Source organism: Dipodomys ordii, unplaced genomic scaffold (assembly GCF_000151885.1).
Source record: "Dipodomys ordii isolate 6190 unplaced genomic scaffold, Dord_2.0 Scaffold95, whole genome shotgun sequence".
In the NCBI taxonomy this organism is placed as follows: Eukaryota; Metazoa; Chordata; class Mammalia; order Rodentia; family Heteromyidae; genus Dipodomys; species Dipodomys ordii.
In genome coordinates, this window is record NW_012267311.1 from 6,028,829 (window position 1) to 6,047,696 (window position 18,868).

At 48.8% G+C, this 18,868-nt stretch overlaps 1 protein-coding gene across 1 annotated transcript in view; it reads right to left on the reverse strand.

Moving 5' to 3' along the window:
- Shb (Src homology 2 domain containing adaptor protein B) overlaps positions 1 to 18,868 on the reverse strand; it is a 149,742-nt gene that overhangs the window by 20,022 nt on the left and 110,852 nt on the right. The window contains exons 4-5 of the mRNA XM_013026553.1: positions 5,900 to 6,071; positions 1,382 to 1,501 (exon numbers count right to left, since the gene is read on the reverse strand). Coding sequence (XP_012882007.1) covers positions 1,382 to 1,501; positions 5,900 to 6,071 — 292 coding nt within the window. The remainder of the gene's footprint in view (positions 1 to 1,381; positions 1,502 to 5,899; positions 6,072 to 18,868) is intronic.

An 18,868-nucleotide genomic window follows, 5' to 3' on the forward strand; every position in this document is an offset into this window, starting at 1 on the left:
GGGACAGTCTGTCCCTTATTCTGCTGTGCATCCAGCCAGGACTTCTATAGAGATACCACTGGCTGGTTCCCAGGCAGCAAGAATTCTAGAGGAAATGAATGCCAGAGAGACTACAGGGTGAGGAGCAACAGCCTAGCAAGACCAGTGTCCCAGAGAGTCAGCGGGCTGCCTGGATCTGCAGAGAAGGCTGGCCACACAGGTGACTGATGGCTGATACCACTTGTTTTTCTTGAGTCTTGCATCTCAGGAGAGTGTCATTCCTAGGTTGCAAGATTATCTGAGTAAAGGTATAGATTAGCCGGGAGTCAGCAGCCTTGGCCATCAGTGTGCACAGGGTGCACGTGCTCCCTGACCCCATCTTGCCTCAACCCAGCCTGTCAGCCCAGGTGTGGTTTAGCACACTGAAGTCCCCTCCACTGCCATGATTTCTTGAATCCTTCAAGCTATCAGAGATGATCACAATGAGGCATGTAGAAACCAGAGGCTTGGGGAACAGCAACACTCCTACTTTTTGTGTTGAGTATTTTCTCCCAGCTGGATAGAAATTCTCTATATCTTCCTAGCCTTCAGTTGCACATTCTCCTTGACTTCCCTCAATGATAAGATTTGCTATCTTCAGGCCACTTGGGCTGACTTTCTTTTTTTTTTTTTTTAATCAGCTATTAGAAAAACGTGTTCTCTTCCAGTGCTGGACTTGGCTTATAACTCCCCTACCTGGGGAGTTAAAAAGCCCTAAAATGGGTTTTTAGAAGATTCCTTGGGTCCCACACAGCAATAGCACTGAATGATGCAGCGCCCAACCAAACTCCCTTTTATTTGTGACATTTCTCTTATACCTGACATCAACTCCTCACAGGTCAGGAAGACCCGACAGTATGCAGAACAGCCACAGGTAGTAACACAGCAGGATGCCTCACAGCTCTCTCCAGTTCCTCCTAACCATTAGCCAGGCCTGCCTATAAGACAACCCACACGTGTGAAGAAAGGGGTCAGATGGCCACTCTGTAGTCCTGGCCTTGCCCCTTGGGTTGATTACTGCTTCTGAGAGCCTCAGTTTCCCAGGCTGCACAATGGGAACAGTATGTTCCTCATCAAAGGGCTGAAGTTAGGTTTGAGACCAAAATGAGAGATGCTGAGAGCCTGGTACAGACTCTGGTTGGTGGCCTGAGTGACAGCAGGGCTACTATAATCCCTAGGACAAAGACCTCCTCTCTGGAAGGAAGCAGAGGTAACCAGAATAGCTCCTGTGTGCCTCAAGAGAATGAGACCAAATTGAAAGACCAAGGCTGAAGTAACTCCTGCTAGGAAGTTTCCCAGGGACTGCAGGGCCGTCCCCCATGGGCCAGTGGTGGTGTGCTATGGAGGTGTGGACTGTACTTACTTCAGGGACAGGGAGTAGTCGTGTTTGCTGGTCTGGCTGTTGCGGACAAGGTAGCTACATTCCTTGCAGAGTCGCAGCAGGTTCTCAGCATCTCCTCTGCTGATGGCTCCGTGATACCATCTGGGAGAGAAAGCAGAGCTCAGTCAGAGCCCAGCAAGGACAGGGTGCTCCCAGTGACTTCAGAGAGAGGCTTGGTCCCCTCAGATGGCAACTGCCAACTCCCAGCCTCCCAGGTGCCTGCATTTGTTCCATAATTCAACAGCTGTTTTCTGAGTACCTGCCAAATGCCAGATCCTGAGGGGAGAAGAGAGAGTCAAATCTAGTCAAACTATCTTGTTTGAGGTTCACAACCCTCTGGGGTCACACAGCAAACCTGGGGTGCCAGGTGCTATGGAGGTAAAGTGAAGCTGGGGAATGCGGGGTACTGTGATTTTAGGCAGGAAAGCCGGTGGAGAAAATGACACCCCAGGAAGCCATGAAGAACAGTGGTTAGAAAGGAGCTTTTCTGGCAGAGGACAGAGGGGTTGAGGCAAAGGCCTGAGGAGTCACCTGTGCAGGCTATGGAAAGAGCCAGAAGAAGCAAGTGGCTGGAAAAAGGTCACAAGGATAGGAGTGGGCAGTGTGGCCCCAGGTCAAGGTGGAACAGGCCAGGAGCATTTCTCTGAAGGATATGAAAGCCACATTAGGTGCTGACAGAAAGGCCACTCTGACACTGTCTGTGACATGGGAGAGGCTAACTCAGGACAGGGGTGTTACACAATGCTCCTGCCAGATGCCTCTAGGTAGAGGAGAATATCAGACACTACTCATGCCAGAGGGGATGGAGAAGGATCTATGCATATCCACAAGAATGACATCACCAGAAATCAGGACATTGTCTTTTATGATTGGGAAAGCTGGAAGGGAAATGTCAGTGGAAGGGTTAAAATACTCAATACCAACAGGAGGGTACATATACCTCAAACTCATGAGTGAATATAAGAGCCTGGGGTGGGGGTGGGGGCTGGTGTCCATAGGTTACAAGAAGAGATAGAGATGTGGAGCCTGGAGTCTGTCTCACCATTCCAGAGGCCACAGCTGGACGTGCCACTGAAGGTGGCTGAGCTTTGTCTGTATACCAACTTAGGGCCATGCCAATCCCTTTGGGATTGGATGACTCATGGAAGAGTTTGGGTATGTTCTGGAGAGGAGTGTTTTCAACAGTGGAGGATGCTATCTGTCTATCAGGACTTCAAGATGTCATTTGTGTAGTCCTCGTTGTGTTTTAGCCCAGCTGATGTGGGTATTCTGCCTTCACTTGTGTACCTTGACATTCTACCTAGACAAACCTCTGCTGCAGGTCACTGTGTGCTTCCTGCCACTGATACCACAGTGACATCCAGCCAACAGGCGAGGCATGGTACATCAAAACCTAAAAAAGACTTGGGTCCTAGAATACTGAGGACTGGAGAATAGACAGAGCCTAAATGGAGGACCTCTCTCTAGAGAGGGCTGAGCAGCCCAGCAGAATGCTTGGCAGGGGGTACATGGTGACCTGCCTTTCTCTCTACTTACACAGAAACATGAGGGTAGGGTTGGGGATACACAAGAGGAGAGGGCCATAGTGAAAATGTTTTCAGGTGTGCCAAGGCCCAAGTTATGCTTTAGAGTGCTGTTATGGGAAGAAACAAAGAGACAAGGACAGAGCTGGCTTCTGAAATGAGAGGCAACAGACTGATGTGATACCCTCCAGAGAGCCTGCCTGCGCAGCACACCCCCAGCGAGCTGACAAATGTTTTATTAGGAAAACAGCTTCCAGCCATTTGAAGCACAGCCATCCTCAGGGAAGGTCTGGAAGTGGCCTCTGGGGAAGAGCTGCCCACGGCCAGCCCCTCCCTGATCACACAAGTGAGGCTGGCTCAAATGGGCTGCAGAGGGTGGAGGTTGGGTGAGGGGCAGGGCGTGTTTCTGGATCCCTGTTAAGGATAGTTCCCTGGGTGATAAACAGGATTAGCTACCAGTCTTTCCTGGCACTCCCAGAAAAGGGAAAGGCACAAGCATGGTCTTAGGGTCTAGGATCAAAGGAGAGACTAAGGGTAAAGGGCACTGGGTCAGGAGCCAGGCAGCCACCGGCAGCCTGTCAGCAGGACAGGGAGCCAGGCTGAGCTTCTGTGGGTCTGTGGGGGTGGGGACCAACTGTTGGGCCTAAGTAAGCTCTGCCTGGAATGAAAAGAGACTAGGCAGGAAGCTATTTTGGGGACATGCGAGACCCTTTACTGGCCAGCCAGGTCAAAACCAGGGCATTAGGGAGCCTCAATTATTTCCATTCATTCCATTCAATATCCATTGGCTCATCCAATATTTACTTACTACTGCTCCCTACAGCCTTGATCTCATCAGGCTGACGTGGAGAGGCAGAGTCAACAAGCAGATACAAGAAACCATCCCAGATAGTGACAATTGCTATACAAAGGCTGTGGCAAAGCAAGGACTGTGGAGGGGAGGGAGCAGCTGTAGAATAAAGGACAGGAGAGCTCTCCCCCTACCCCCACCCTGAGACTATTTATCTGAAAATCCTGAGGTGCCAACTGTGTAAAGAGCCCAGAAGAAATAGCAAGTGTATAGGTCCTGAGACAGGAATGTGCTTGGGATGTTTACACAGCAGATAGGTAGCAAGCACTGTGAGCACTGAGTGGTACAGGATGAGAATGGACTTTCCAGTTATGAGTGAGGCCTTATGGGCCAAGGAAACAAGTCTGATTTCATCCTAAACATGTTGGAAAGAGCGTGTTATATATACATTGTTATATTTGCTTTGAATGACCTTATAGATCAACCAGCCTGCTCTGAGGACAACTCAGAGGGAAGCAGGAGGAAAAGTCAGAGGTTGCTGCATTGGTTGTGCAGAAGAGGGAGGTGGACAGACTCAGTTTTGTGGAGGAAAAAAAATGGCAGAACTTGGTAATGGAAGCAGATGTTGACATAAGACAGAACACGGAATCAACAGGACTCCAAGTTTGTGGCCTCAGTTGTAACTAGACAGATGTGGAAGCTGGGGAGGAGCAAATTCCTAGGTGGTCAAGATCCCAGTTCTAATTACATTGAGTTTGAAATGCCAGGGAGGTAGCCAGGTATAGGAGTGAGGACCTCTGGGAAAGGTGAATCATTACCAGCATCATGGGAGAGAGTACTCAGGGATGCACATAACTGGACACTGAGCCCAGGTCAAGGAGGGGTAAGGTGCCAGAAGGAGTGGCTGGGGAGAAGAATGGACAAAAAGGCAGGAGACAATGGAGGTCCCAAGAGGAGGGAGCTGTCAGGTGTGCCCACTGCCATAGAGGATGGAGTGGGCTGTCTGGGGACTCAAACAGAAAAGGAGCTGAGAATTGTTTATTCAGGCCCTATGACATGGTCCATGTTCTAGCCACAGTTCTGGTGTGATGGTCTCTCAGAAAAGTTTCTGCTCTTACAGGGCTTGTTTTCCATAGGGGCAAGTCAAGCTTATTTTCTTTACTTCCTTCAGCAAAGTTTGTGTTTACAAGCTGGTCATAACAATGATGTAAGATGGGGTTGGGGTGCAGGTGATCCTTTGTCTGTATGAGGCTGCACTGAAAGTAGAGGAGTTACCTAAACACATCTCTGAGGAAGGAACTTCAGGACTTCTGGAAGGCCAGGATAACCCTGGGAAGAACAGGTTATATGGGAAGGAAAGGCAGACATGTCTTTGGACTTGCTGAGGGTCTTCTTGGGCAGAAATGGGAAAGGAAGGGCATCCAGCTTCATCTGGGAGTAGAGAGAGAATGGGGAGACTTTAGCTAACCCAGGCAGGCCTGGCCACTGAAAGTCAGGTTGCACATGGGCTGGCTTCCAGGAGTCTCTGCTCTGTTTGTTGATTAACAAGTGCACAGTTTGATCAGAAATAAGCAAAGCTGGCTGCACAATCTGCGTGGCTGTGAGAGCTGATTAACCACACTGGCTGGGCTCCCAGCAAGCTCCAGGAGGCAGGAGACTGCAGCCTCCCAGGACAACAGCACACACTTCCAAGGGCAGAACATGACATCATTCGGAAAACCTTGCATCCTGCTCTTCCAGCCAGCCTTTCCTGTTGGGGGTGGGGAGAGAAAAGCACTACCAGCTAAGCAAGACCAGAGTCCCCAGGGCCAAGACTGATACAACACATGATACCCACAAGGAAGGCTTATGAGGAACCTACTCAGCTCAAGTTGGGAGGGCTAAACCACACACAGATTATTTTTCGGTCTCTTGACTAGCCATTGAGGGTAGTGGTGTTAACATCAGGAGGAAGGACATGGCCAGGCCCAGGAGTCATGAGACATACATTCTAGTCCTAGGGCTGCTTCTTCTACAGCCTCTGCAAATGAGGGGCAAAAAGGCCCTATAACTCCTGCACTCCCAAGGCAAATCAATGAACAGAGGCAGAGCAATCAGATACACTGGGGTTTACAATAATGAGAAACAGAGGTTCACAGCAATGAGATATACTGGGGTTGGTGTTGGACGCTGATCCACAGAACTTACATCTGCTTCTCTAGTGGGACAGCAGGATCCACTCTCTCCCCCAGAATCCCACAGAACTCCGGGCTCCCATGTTTGATGGGCTTGAAGCCCCCTCCTGGAGCACGAAGTTGGCGCCGCCGGTCCCTCGAAGGTGAGGGGGATGACTGTCGCTTCTCGTTGCCATTGAACTGGGCTGAGCGAGCAAAGAAAGAGCATGGTTACCAGGTGGCTCTGCAAGGAACACAGTTTCAAACAACAGTCACTTATTTAGTTGTATTTTACAGTTTGGTGGAGGCAGAGTTTCATGCAATGAAAAAGCGCCAAACACTGGCTTCTTCTACGGTTTTGAGCATAGCCCCAAAAGCTAAAGTATTGGAACCTTAATTGCTCAAGGCACAGTGTTGGAAGGTGGGGCTTAGTGCAAGGTGTTTGGGAGGTGGGGTTGGACTCCTTGTGAACTAGAAGGCTACTGTGATGGTGATATGATTGGGTTATTATAGAGCCAGGTTGCCTCTGCTGTTTTCTCTCCTCTGAAGCTGCCCACTCACCCTTCTGCCTTCTGCCAGCAGTTGGAAAAGGTATTACACCCTCCTCCCTAGTATCATGCCCTTGGACTTCTCAGCCTCTAGAACGTGAGCCAAAACAATCCCCTCTTCTTTACAAATAACCAGCCTCAGATTTATTATAACCATAAAACAGGCCAAGACAGCTTCTCAAGACAGGACATGCAGGGGCTACCTGGCTGTGCCAAGTGAGACTGAGGGGCTGCATGTGTCTCCAAAGGCTAGTTAGCGAGCCCTAAGCACACAAGATTCTCCCTCCAACTCTAGCAAGGGTGCTAGGCCCTCTGGATGGTTCTTAGGGAAGAGCTGTTCCGCACAGTGTGGGAAACCTGCCGCCATGAGGCTCCTCTCCTCCCATTCTATGATCCCATCTAGGCCACAATTGCTCCATCTGCCCCTTTCTGCTGGGCCAACCTCATAGAGTTCTCCTTGGGGTGTCATGTTGTCACAGAGCCTGCTTCTCCTCATACTGGATGCTGCATGATCCAGACACAGTGAGGTTAAAGCAGCACATGAGCTTGAGGATGGAGGCTGGGCTCTCTCACTTACTTTCCTTCCTGTCATGTGCCTTTTATAGGCTTGTGGAGGGCACAAATACGCTACAGAAAGGACAATGAGCTAGAGATGCTAGAGAGTTCCTGGGGACCAGCTAGTCCACTTGCAAGTCTTCCCTTTGGGCCTCAGTTTCCTTCTGAAAGACAGGGGTAATAAGAGCCCCACTTTATGGCGATGAAATGAGGTGAGGTACACAATCATCTTAGCAGAGTACCTGGCAGGTAGTCCTTTGCTAGATGCAGTTATCATATACCTATATTGTTATGAGGATCACATCTTCACAATGAAGATATGAGACTTCATATCAGCTATCAAATTAAGCTGAGCTCCACTCTTCTTCTAATAGATTATTCCCAACCCCTCCACTCCTCTTCTTCTTTTTTTGGGTCCGGTCGTGGGGTCTGAACTCTGGGCCTGAGCGCTGTCCCTCAGCTCTTCAGTTCAAGGCTAGCGCTCTACCACTTGAGCCACAGCGCCACTTCTGGCTTTTTGCTTTTTGCTTATGTGGTGCTGAGGAATCAAACCCAGGGCCTCAGGCATGCAAGGCAAGCACTCTACCACTGAGCCAACTTCCCAGCCCCCTCCACTCCTCTTCTATGTCTATTGATTCTCAGTGGTGCCTCAGCTGAGTTACTCAACCTTTCTCAGCTCCCATATCCTACTTCACTGGGGTGAGGTGAAGATAGATGAGCGAAGGCACTAGAATACACAGAGGTTGCCAGGTCAGCCAGGTGCAGGCCTGCAGAACAGCTCCAGGTCAGTCCAGATGCATCTCTAACCCCATGTCCTTGGCCAAGCCTGGGCATGGAAGATCTCAGCCCCGCCTATGGCAATGTTACACATAGAAAACTGAGGTGCTGGTGGCTCACACCTGTAATCCTACTCAGGAGGCTGAGATCTCAGAATTGCAGTTCAAAGCCAGCCTAGGCAAGAAGGTCCATGAGACTCTTATCTTCAGTTAACTGCCAGAAAATTGGAAGTGGTACTGTGGTTCACAGTGGTCCAGTGCTAGTCTTGAGGGAAAGAGCTCAGGGACAGCACCCAGGCCCTGAGTTCAAGCTCTATGACCAACAAAACAAAACAAAACAAAAAAGAAAAAAGAAAATAAGAAAAACGGGAGGGAAGTTCTTGCCAATCTAAGACTCTAGATATGTTGGACCTACCTACTCTCTTGACTATGCAGAGCATGTGGCCAGCCTGTCTACCCAAGATTCACATGTAGCACTCAATCACAGTGTGGGGCACTTTTTAAGGGCAGGAAAACAGTGGTGAGCAAAACAAAACAAAAAAATGTCCACATGAGAGCTCAGATTCCTGGTGAGGAAGGGCAGGAATAAATAAGCCAGCATGCCAGTAGCTGATGACAGCATCAGACAGACAAATACGGTGGGATGGGGCAGGGATGTTGTCTGAGTAAGCAGCAGATGGGAAGGGGGATGACCATGGGAAGGGCAGTCCTAGAAGAGGGAAGAGCAGAGTCCAGGCAATGAGGTGGCCCAAGGTTTAAGCATTGAGAGGTGGAAGGGCCAAGAGAGCCAGCCCTCAGGGGTCTGGAGAGTCTGGATTTCATTCTAGTTTTGGTGGGGAACTTGTTCACCTTAGACTTTCTGTTAGGTTGGCTAAAAAGAGATGGAGGGGCTGGGGTATGTGGGACCTTGTACTTTCCACTCAGTTTTTCTGAGAATTTAAAACAGCTCTACCAAATTGTTTATTAAGTAAAAGAGAGGATATGGGTAGAGGGGCAACACTGGGAAAGGGGAAAGCTCATTCCCATACTCCAAGTAGAGCACAAGAGGAGAAAGAGGATCAGGGACAATAGCAGGCTTGGGCCTGAGCACTGGAGGATGGGGCTGGCCTTGGCCAGAAGGGGATAGTGCAAGGAGACGCCCAAGCCCTTTTCCATCTGGTGCAGGAGAGGGCTCTTGTGCTGGGGGCCAGAGAGAAGGGGTAAAGCCTAGAGCTAGAACCGGGCCCTGGCATTCCTGCTGCCATGGGCATCTGGCCCTCTAGCCTTCCACCACTCCAATCACTCCCTCAGCCCCTCTGAACCACATAACTCTCGTGGCAGCTGGTCAGATGGTATACATGTTTTTGGGCAGGGAATGAAGTGGTAAAGCAGGTTCTGACCCAAGCACCCACCTTGAAGAGCCCTTGGTGGGCACCCTGGCGTGAAAGTGAGCAGTGATGTCAATGGACAGGTAAGGGGCAGCAAAAGAGCACCTTCCTGATGATGCCAGATAATGACACGCTCAGGTTGACATGAGAAAACCCTGTCTCTTGATAGGGTGGCTATGGACAACGTGAAGCAGGGCCCTGGGACTGCTCAGCGACGATAGTATGAAGAAGAAGGTGATTCCAATGGCACACGTTTCCTTGTATGTGTGAGTCAGGGAGAACTGCCAGATCGATTCAGGGCCAGGGAAGGCAGCACCCCACTGAGATGGGGCCAGTTCCCATCTGTTATATGTTCCCCTCTGCTAAGGCACTGACTGTCGTGGGCAGGAGGCTGAAGCTCAGCAGGATGTGTGGGTAGTAAGGAGGTGAGGCTCTAGGCTTAATCTTACCACAGGTCAGAGAGGGAAAGACAAGCTCTACTGGCTGAAATCAGAAACTGAGGGATTCAGGCAATACTAATCCCCAACAGACTTTCTGCCACAGAGGGAGGGAAGGGAGAATAGACCAGAGAAGAGGGAAGGAGCCTAAGGTCTTCTGTAGTCTGTAAAGCCCTCCAGGGCCCGGATGCCTGCTCAAACTCAAGTCTTGCTGATCTCTACACCTGATTCTATTACCCTTTGTACTAGCCCTTCCAGGAAGCATTCCCTGAACTCACCTCTCCCCAGATTCCCTTTGACTTCAGTTCATGGTACCCTAATTATCAGTTTCCTTTTCCCTCCATGCCTACCACAGTAGCTATACATGGTACTAGGTGTTTAATGAATGCCTTAAATGAAGAAATTTAATGAGCTGCTGTATTGCTTTATTAGGGGAAAAAATATCGGTTTTCTTACCTGATAAATTGGATAAAACCTAAGAACATCCTAGTCAACACTAATTCCCCACTGAATTAATTTATACATTTGCCGGCAAGCTTAATAATGTAGTCATGTATTTTAGAGAACAGGTGGGGATGAATGACAGGCTTAATTAGGCAAATCATTTCACCTAAAATACAAATATACAAACTCCAAGTGCAGTGATTCGGCAGTCAAAGGGGTGGGGGGTGGGGGAATAAGAACAAAAGCCCCAAACATAACTGCTTTCATCCCTTCTAATTAAGTTTCTCTTTAATCTGCAATTTAAAATGGCAATTCTTTTAATTTAGTGATTCCTCTGCAAAAGATAAAGACACAATCCTTCAAAAGAATATCTGCATTTAGAGAGAAAATATGCTTCTCCCGTGAGCTGTTAGAATGACAGAACCTAATGAATTCCACCTATAGACAATAAAAAATCCAAGTCAGAATCCTGCAACAGGGAGGGACTCAGACAGATGAAGCTGGGATGAGGCACTGGATTTTTGTCTATGATGGAGAGGGGATGGGGGTAGAGGGAGATGGTCAATGTGCCCCAGGGCCCATCAAGTTAGCACTGGTTTTACCCAAAATGTTTTCTAAGAGTTCCAGTTAGGTTGACAGGACTTATGACCCAGCAAGTACTCTCATCTTTTAGGACTCTCTCTTGGTCCTTCCTTTGAACATATTACAGATTTTGTAGGTCCCAAAGTTTGGTTCCAGACAACAACAGAGGACAATATCTGAGGCTCTCATAAGCACTAACCCTCTGGTAATCTTGCTAGGGGTAATGGGTTAGGAATGGAGGCCTGAGGAGGAAACAGAAAACGCTCTTCTAGGGGAGTCCTGTGGCAGGAGGAGATTGGGTCTGGAGGACTGTGGAGCCACACGGTCAGCTCAGCTTATCTGTCTTCCTTCCTCACAAGAGCAGTGGAGGGCCAGGCTTCTGCTCCACCTGAGTGATGCATAGAGTTCTCCAGGGCCGGGTACAAGGTACTGCCCTTGACCCCTGTGCCCTGTGCTCCTTCCCCTCACCATGAAAGTGTTTGCTCAGATGAAACAAGTATATTTTTTCAGGGTTCATCTTCTTTTGGTGCACAGTTCAGAGTGGACCAGACAGCAACTTTCAAAATGCCAATGAATCTCTACATGATAGCTTTGCTGCGCTTTGAACCCTTGCTGGTTTCCCAATGCTCATGGACAACTGCAACCTCAAGGTCCTCAGTGACTCAGCTCCAGCCTGACTTTCCACAGGAGGCTTTGCCTCTAAGACCTCTCTGGGTTCTACCTCACCCATATGCTCTCTCAGCCAGGAGGGATTGTCTCCAAATCCCACACCCTTCTTTAGCTTTTCTTCGTTTGTATCTAATCTTCGGAATCTCTTTCTTCACTATCTGTCTCCAAAAATCCCACCTATTCTTCTAAGCTTAGCTTAGATGTTACCTCCTGGGGTAGGCTTTGCCCTAAAAACCCCAGGTGGAATTCCTTTGTCTTCCTCTAAGTCTTAAGGTCCCTTATCTGTTCCACTATCTCGTTACAGTGAAATATGTGTCTGCTCAAAATGGGACACAAACTGTAGCCACTTTCCCCTAAGATGCATACTCCAGTAAGTGGCCTCTGAGCTAAACAAGGCCAGGGCATGAAAAACTGCAGAAAGAGTATGGACTTCAGAGTCGTGAAGACCTGGATTTAATCCTCCTCTGCCATTACTGTGCAACTCTGGGCATATTTCTAAGTTTTTCTGAGTTTTAGCTGCCCATAGGTACAGACAGGCTCCTTGTAAAGACAGGTTCCCTGCCCATGATCACGTGATGCTTACATAAAAGTGCTCCATGTCAAAAACTATCTTCCTGCCCCCCCACCCCTCACTTCCATAGAATTCCTGACTGAGTGGAAAGCTCCAAGAAGGCAGGACATTTGACTGTTCCTTCTAAACACCCCACCCCTGGAATAGTGGTGGCTGTATAGAAGCTCAACATCTGTGGAATACATGAGTCTCCCAGGACCATGCAACCTCTATTATCAGACAGAAAAGGCAAGGCTCAGAAACTGGACTCCTTCAAAATACTTTAACAGGTTTGAAAAAATGGCTTAGTCCTCATTTAGTCAGGGGGGATCTGAAAGGCACATTTTTCTCTCGTTGGCATAGTGAGCCTATAAGGTTGTGGTATTACTGTCCATATTTTTACAAACAAGGTGCTTGGTGCCTCCACGTAACTTGCCCAAGCTGTTGGAGCAAGCTGGTGGGTCAGGCAACAGGTCCCACCCCCGGTCCTTCATCTTCTGCTTGGGAAGCAGCTCTGGATTGCCTCTCCTTACCTAAGGCTGAAGAGCCAGCACTGCTGTCTAGGTAGATTGCCAGGCTGCCTCTTTTTGGCTGGCCTGTTCTGGCTCTACCACTTCTCCGATCAGGACTAAGCCACTTTTCAGCTGCTCTCAGTTTCCAAGGAAGTGTCTTTGGCCTCTCAGTGGATCAGCCAAAGTGAGTATGGGCCACACTTGTAAAGCACATGTCAGCTGCAAGGAGCAGCCTTCTGCTTCTTCAGGGATGTCTTGTTAACTCAGACATAACAAGGAACAGAGTCAAGTGCTGGTGGCTTACACCTGTAATCCTAGCTACCCAGGAGGCTGAGATCTCAGGATCACAGTACGACACAGGAAAGTTCATGAGACTCTAATCTCCAATTAACCACCAAAAAGCCAGAAATAGAGTTGTGGCTGAAGTGATAGAAGATGCACCTTGGGCAAATAAGCTCAGGGACAGTGTCCAGGCCCTGAGTTCAAGCCCCAGAACTGGCACCAAAACAAACAAACAAACAAAAAACACCAAAGAAAGGCAGTCAAGGTACCTCTTCTACAGTCCTAGACAGGGAGTCCATGGAGGCAAGTAGGGAAGGCTGCATTGATTTGGGAGGTGGGGTGTACTGCATGATTGCTAGCGTCTGTGAAAATGCCATAAATGTTCCTATCATACAAACACCGCGGGATGACTAAGAACTTTCTGTGACCTCAGAGCTCTGCTATTTCAGTTTTCCAATACACAACTGTGCCACCTGACCTTCACCCACATGGTGAGATACATGGGAATTCCCACTTCACAGAGGGAGGCCCCTACTCCTGTGCAGTTCAAAGTGGGCCAGGCTCACCCCTCAGGTCGGCTGCGGGACTTAGTAAGTACTTCGGTAAAGATTTGCTTTACCGAAAGTCACCAATCAGGGACCACTGTGCATAATCCATGGACACTCTGGTCCCAGGGCTGTGTGTGCACTGCCATCTTCATAGAAGGTTGAGAGCGCAGGTTCTCATTGTGCGGGTGGGTGGCCAGTGATCCCTGGAAATACAGACCCTGCTTTGAGGCAGATGCCAAGGTGCCTTTTGCTTCCCAGTATGCCATCTGCACAGGTATGCCATATTTGAGACAGAGAAGACACCTTGGCCTAGAAGAAGGAGCATGCCTTTGTCCTCTGATTCCTCCCCTCTGGCCCCATTCCCAGAAAAACCCTCCCCTGCTGGATGCCTGGCTACAGGAGATTTAAGACAAAGCCTGATGAAATGCCAGAGCCAGCCATCCTCACCATCACAACTCATTTCACAAATAAGAAATGCAGGGGAGGAAAAAGCACTGACTCACTCAAAGTCAATAGGCTGTAACAAGTTCAGCACAAATCTGCTTACAAGGCCATACACTGTCCAAAGTCACAGAAGTGACAATGGTGATATCAACAGCTACTACTTACTGAACAGTTGATGGATCCCAACTCCCAGTGCTTATTGTCACCTTGTACAGATGAAGAAACAGGCAGGTTTTAAATCCAGACCATGGCCACAGCCCTGAGCTCCTCTCCGAGTTTGGGCAGGGCTCCCCTGTCAGATATACCTGGGGCCTGCTTGTGCCTAGTGAGTATCCTTTTACCTGCAAATCTCCACAGACACAAGAATCCTAAAGCCTGGGATTTTCCTCCATTTATAAGCCTAAAGACCCACTCAGAGTAGGCTGGGTACTTGTGGATTTCTGTCACTGCCCACTGTGAATTGTAGTGCCAGTCAGGAGCAACAATAGGGGACAAGCCCATGCTGGCCAACTCATATGGTTATTTCCGCTCACAGCCAATCCTCAAACAGGCAGACACACCTTTAGCTTCACACCAAAAGTTCAAATAAGAGGTGGGACAGCTACCAGCTAGAGAGGACACAGTGTACAGCAAACCGGCCACAAGTCTAGCACTGGACAACTGGGGTTTGGCTTTCCCAGGACCTGACTCACTAGCAACTTCCCAAGCAGCTGAGTGCTCATTATATGCCAGGCACTGGGGGAGGTGAGGGCCAGGAAGACATGAACAGGGCAGGGTCTTTGATCTCATGGAGCTTACAGCCTCCATCCATGTGAACACAGAGTTCTGGCTGGCCAAAGATATTCTATCAAATCTTTGGGTTCTTACTACACAGGAGACAAAGTCACTGGAAGGGACATTTCTTTCAACGTAATTAGCAGATGAAACAAAGCTATTAAATGCTGATGTTTTTTTCTTTTCTTTTTTTAGGTACTAAATTTATTCATACGTCAAGTAGAAAAACCAACTGGAAAAACCTGTCTCTCAGTGACACATTAGCCAAAGGAAGTGAGTGAGCCCAGCTCTCTCACAGAAACCCTTTTCCCCTGGCAGACCTGCTGCTCACACGTGTTAAACATTAATTATGGCTGTTATTCATTACACAGCAAAAAGCTCCCTGTACAAACACAATTGTTAATTTCCTTACAGGCCCAAGGCATTCTGGGAAGCTATGAGGGAGACAGGAAGCATTCCTGAGAATGGTCATGTGGAAGATCCATGACCAGGTCTGAGATTTCCTGTGGAACTCTGCAGAAGGTTACGACTATGGAAGATGGGCTCAGGGGTCAGGTGAGGAGAGCAAGTATGGAACAGTGCCTGAAGCACACATCGGCATATCATCTACATTGATATGGACAAGGAGCAAGGTGAAGAAAGAGCAAGCAAAAAGAACTACTTCTAACTCATCACTCAAGCACCAGACATGCTCAAACCCACCTTTCCCCACTTAAGACATCAATGCTGCAGTGAACACCCAAGCGCTCTGCAGTCGGACTGGCCTCAATTCCCTGCTGTGTCTGCAGGCAAGTTGCTCACCCTCTCTGAGCCTCAGAGACTCAGCGTGTGATGACATGCTGAAATGGCGTGAAATGGCACTCATTTGGCAGGGCTTCACAGGGTTAATCTATATAGGTTTGTAAATAGCACTCAATGAAAATTAGCTTCTGGTCAGGGACCTTCCCTTCTTGCCCTACCCCCACTTATAAGGATTACTTTAAAATCAGGCCACCGAGCTGGCTGACGTGACTCACAACTATTCAGGAAACAGACATACCTGGGACATTACTTTCCCTCTCTCTGGCTTTTCATCCTTACTTGACAAGGCTCTGACGTACACTGTTGCAGCAGTGACAAGTGACAAGTTTGTACCTGGTTGCTCCAGAATAAAACATGTATGGGGTGTGGCAGGGGCCAGCCCAATCCAGGAGAAGGGCAGGAAAGGGACCAGTCATGAAACTACCTGAGCCAAACTTGCACCTCCTCCCCCCCCCCCCGACTCCCCTGCTTGCACCTGATACGTGGTATATACTTGGTCCCCAGGTCCACAGCAGAAGCATCAGCTGTGAACTTATGAGGAATTCAAATTCACACAGCTTCCTCTGGACCTACAGCACCAGCAGCTCTGGGGGTGAGACTAAGCAATTAGCTTAACACTGACAGCCGGTGGCTCTGACTGGAGTTCAAGTTTGAGACCCCTGTTGTAGGTAAACTAAACAATCAGAAACATGTCATTCCTAGAATGCAGAGGGGGCAGAGGAGACCCCCATCTTACTTGGGACCACTGGCTTGGGTAAGATGCTTGGAACCCATAGTAGATGTGTTTTTTAGGCTGTCTCTGCTTCTCATTGCTAGGCATAATGGGAGCAAGCTTTGTAAATGGGGCCTCTGTGGCTGCTAAGTGCCTCTTTTTGCAGTCCTATTTTTATATTAAGTTAAACTTTAATTTAGTGAGCTTTTAATTGTTTCCAGCAACAATTCTCATATTCCTGCTGCCTCTTTAGGGCTCACAATGTCATTTTCCTGGATCATAACAGAGGCCCAATGTGCCAAGTGTTGTTGTGACTGTCCCCACTCTACTAGGTAGGAAAACTGAGGCTCAGGGAACTTAAGGGGTCCTGAAGCTAGTGATGGAGGAGCTGGCATTTGCACATGGGATTGTCTGACTCCTGCCCCACTGGACAAGATATGAGAAACACACTGGCCTAAACTTTCTAGGGCAGAGAAATCCATCAACGAGCTAGTGAGGGAGACAGTTAAGAACCAAAAATAACTGCTGAGCAAAATACGTCATATGCCTGAGTCATATGTCTGTCTTGCATCTCTGTCGCTTGCTGGCTGTTGGAGCCCAGGGCACTGTCTTAAAAGTACCTTCAAGGCAGACAAATTTCCAGATGCTGAGTCACAAATGAGGTACTCTTTCTCAAAAGGGCCTGTAGGGTAGGTACCCTTTGGACACTCCCCTGCCGTCTACATCTACAGCCAAGCACTGTGGTTATTTCTTCTTAGGCCCAAGTCTAGATTCCTACAGAAGTAGATCTCACCTCTGTTCGCTATATGCAAAGGAACCTCTGATTATCTCTTATGTTGGATAGCCAGACTGGCTCTGTTGCAAAGTCTTTAGTTGCTTGATTCCTCTGCCTCAGTTTGCCCAGAAGGACAAAGGGAATAGGGAGAGGAATAGGGAGAGGAAAACCCCAAACTGCTCCCTAGGGACTGTGGAGTTACAGGCCCAAACCATACTTCATGCAGTATCTTGGAAGGCATGGGGCAGTCTGGTGTCATCTGGATGAGTGTGTGCTTTGGAGTAGACCTGGAAGGTTCCATGTTTGGTTCTGCTGCTGACCGGCTGTGGGCCCTTGGGCAAGTCTTGCCTTCTCTTTGGACCTCATGGGAAGGGAGACAGGAATGATGAGGAAGGTGCTTGGTTGATGCACACTCCTGAGGGGATGCTCCTAACTGGGTGAGGACTGCTGGTCTCCTGTCTCAGTGAATGAAACACAGGACATGGGCAATCCAGGGTCCTTCAGGGATGTGCAGAGTACAGATCTGTGCCACTCCACTCCCTATCCACCTTTTTGGAACCCTCTCTTTGTCCATCTTCCCCAGAGAGACATCATCTGAGGCTTCTCGCCCCCTTCCTTGAGCTGCAAGTGTCACTGGGGGCTCAGAGCTATACCTGGTAGGGGAGGATAAACCAACAAAACCAACTTTCTCCCTTCATGAATTTGTTGCTGTAAGACTGTAGGATGGGGAACAGACCAGATTAGGCAGCTCCAGAAGGCAGGTGTCTGCTACGTGAGGAGGAGGCCAGCAGCTTGAGGGGAGCTAGCAGCACTCTATGGAAAAAGGGACTGCAGCTCATGCCTTACAAATCAGTAACCTGACCTGGCATTAGTCCTGGAGCTGAAACTCTAGTACAGGCCACTGTCACATCCTGAGAAAGAGAAGCAGGGATTATCTAGGGCTCTTTTGGGGAACTGGTAGTATTTCTTACCTACTAGTTCTAAATCCTTAATGAAATGTGGACTGTGGACTTCTGAAAGAAGGGAAAGACTTCCATTTCCAGGAAAGTAAGTACATTTACACCCTCTGAATGCTGTGTGGTAACTGGAAAGTGACAAGGGTACCCAGCCTGACAGAGAGGGGAGGCTGACTTCCTCACATAGACTGCTCTGGGGCCTAGCCAGGAAGGGCTTCCTGTCAAGATCATCAAGCAGTGGAGCACTCTGCAGGGCAGAAAGCATCTCTGCTTCATAGAGAGAGCTGGCTCTCACCAGCATGCTGGGGTCCCCACAGAGGGATGAGGTATGCTTCCATCCCTGGCCCCAAAGCTGCCTGCAGACCGACCTGTTGTGCCGGTTGAGCTTCTGCCAACTGCTCCAGCATGCAAGCTAATGGCACACATTTAGATCTCACAGAAATGCTCACCACTAAGCTGGGCCCTGCGAAGGTCTTTCACACTTTCTGCCATTTGAGAATTTGAAAGGACTAGCTAGGGTTCCCTGCTCAGGCTTCCTTAGTCTAGCTAAACATGAACATTCAGAAAATATGAAGGGACAAAAAAGAAAAAAACAACAAATTTTCCCAGCCAGTTTCATCCCACACAGTCACTCCATGACAATAGATCCTGTACCCCATATGTGAGAACTCATCACAGACAGCTCGCTTGAGAGCAGAGAAAAACCGGGGGAAGGGACTTTTCCAACAGGTAACCACAATGATAAGTTCATACTAGCTAGCACTGCCTTCTTCCTGACCGCACCAGTGCCTGGCTGCAGCATGAGTGCACAACACACACTCATGCACACACCAGCCCTCCCCCCACCATCTCTCTCATGCATGTACACACTTACACACCAAGGGTGACTCAGATGGAAATTCTCCCCTTCATTCCTGAGCAGTCACACTCCAGAGTTGACAAATGGAGCCATGGTGATGCTTTTTAGCAAGCCAATGGAGCTGTCTCAATGCATTATTTATTACCTGACAAGTGACCCTTTCTTCTCACATCCCACAGTCACTTGGGAATGGAAAGTGACTAAAGGCAGGTGCTCACAGCATCCTACTGCCTTGAGTGACAGAGTCTCCTCCTCTTCCACCCCAGGAATTAGAACAGAACCAAAAGCTGCTTGCGACAAGCACATTCAACATCTACTTTGGAGTGGGATGTGCAAAGTTAGGAGACTGATGACACAAAGGCAGGGAGGTGATTCTGAATGTCTGCCATCAGTAGCCTTAATATGTGACTGA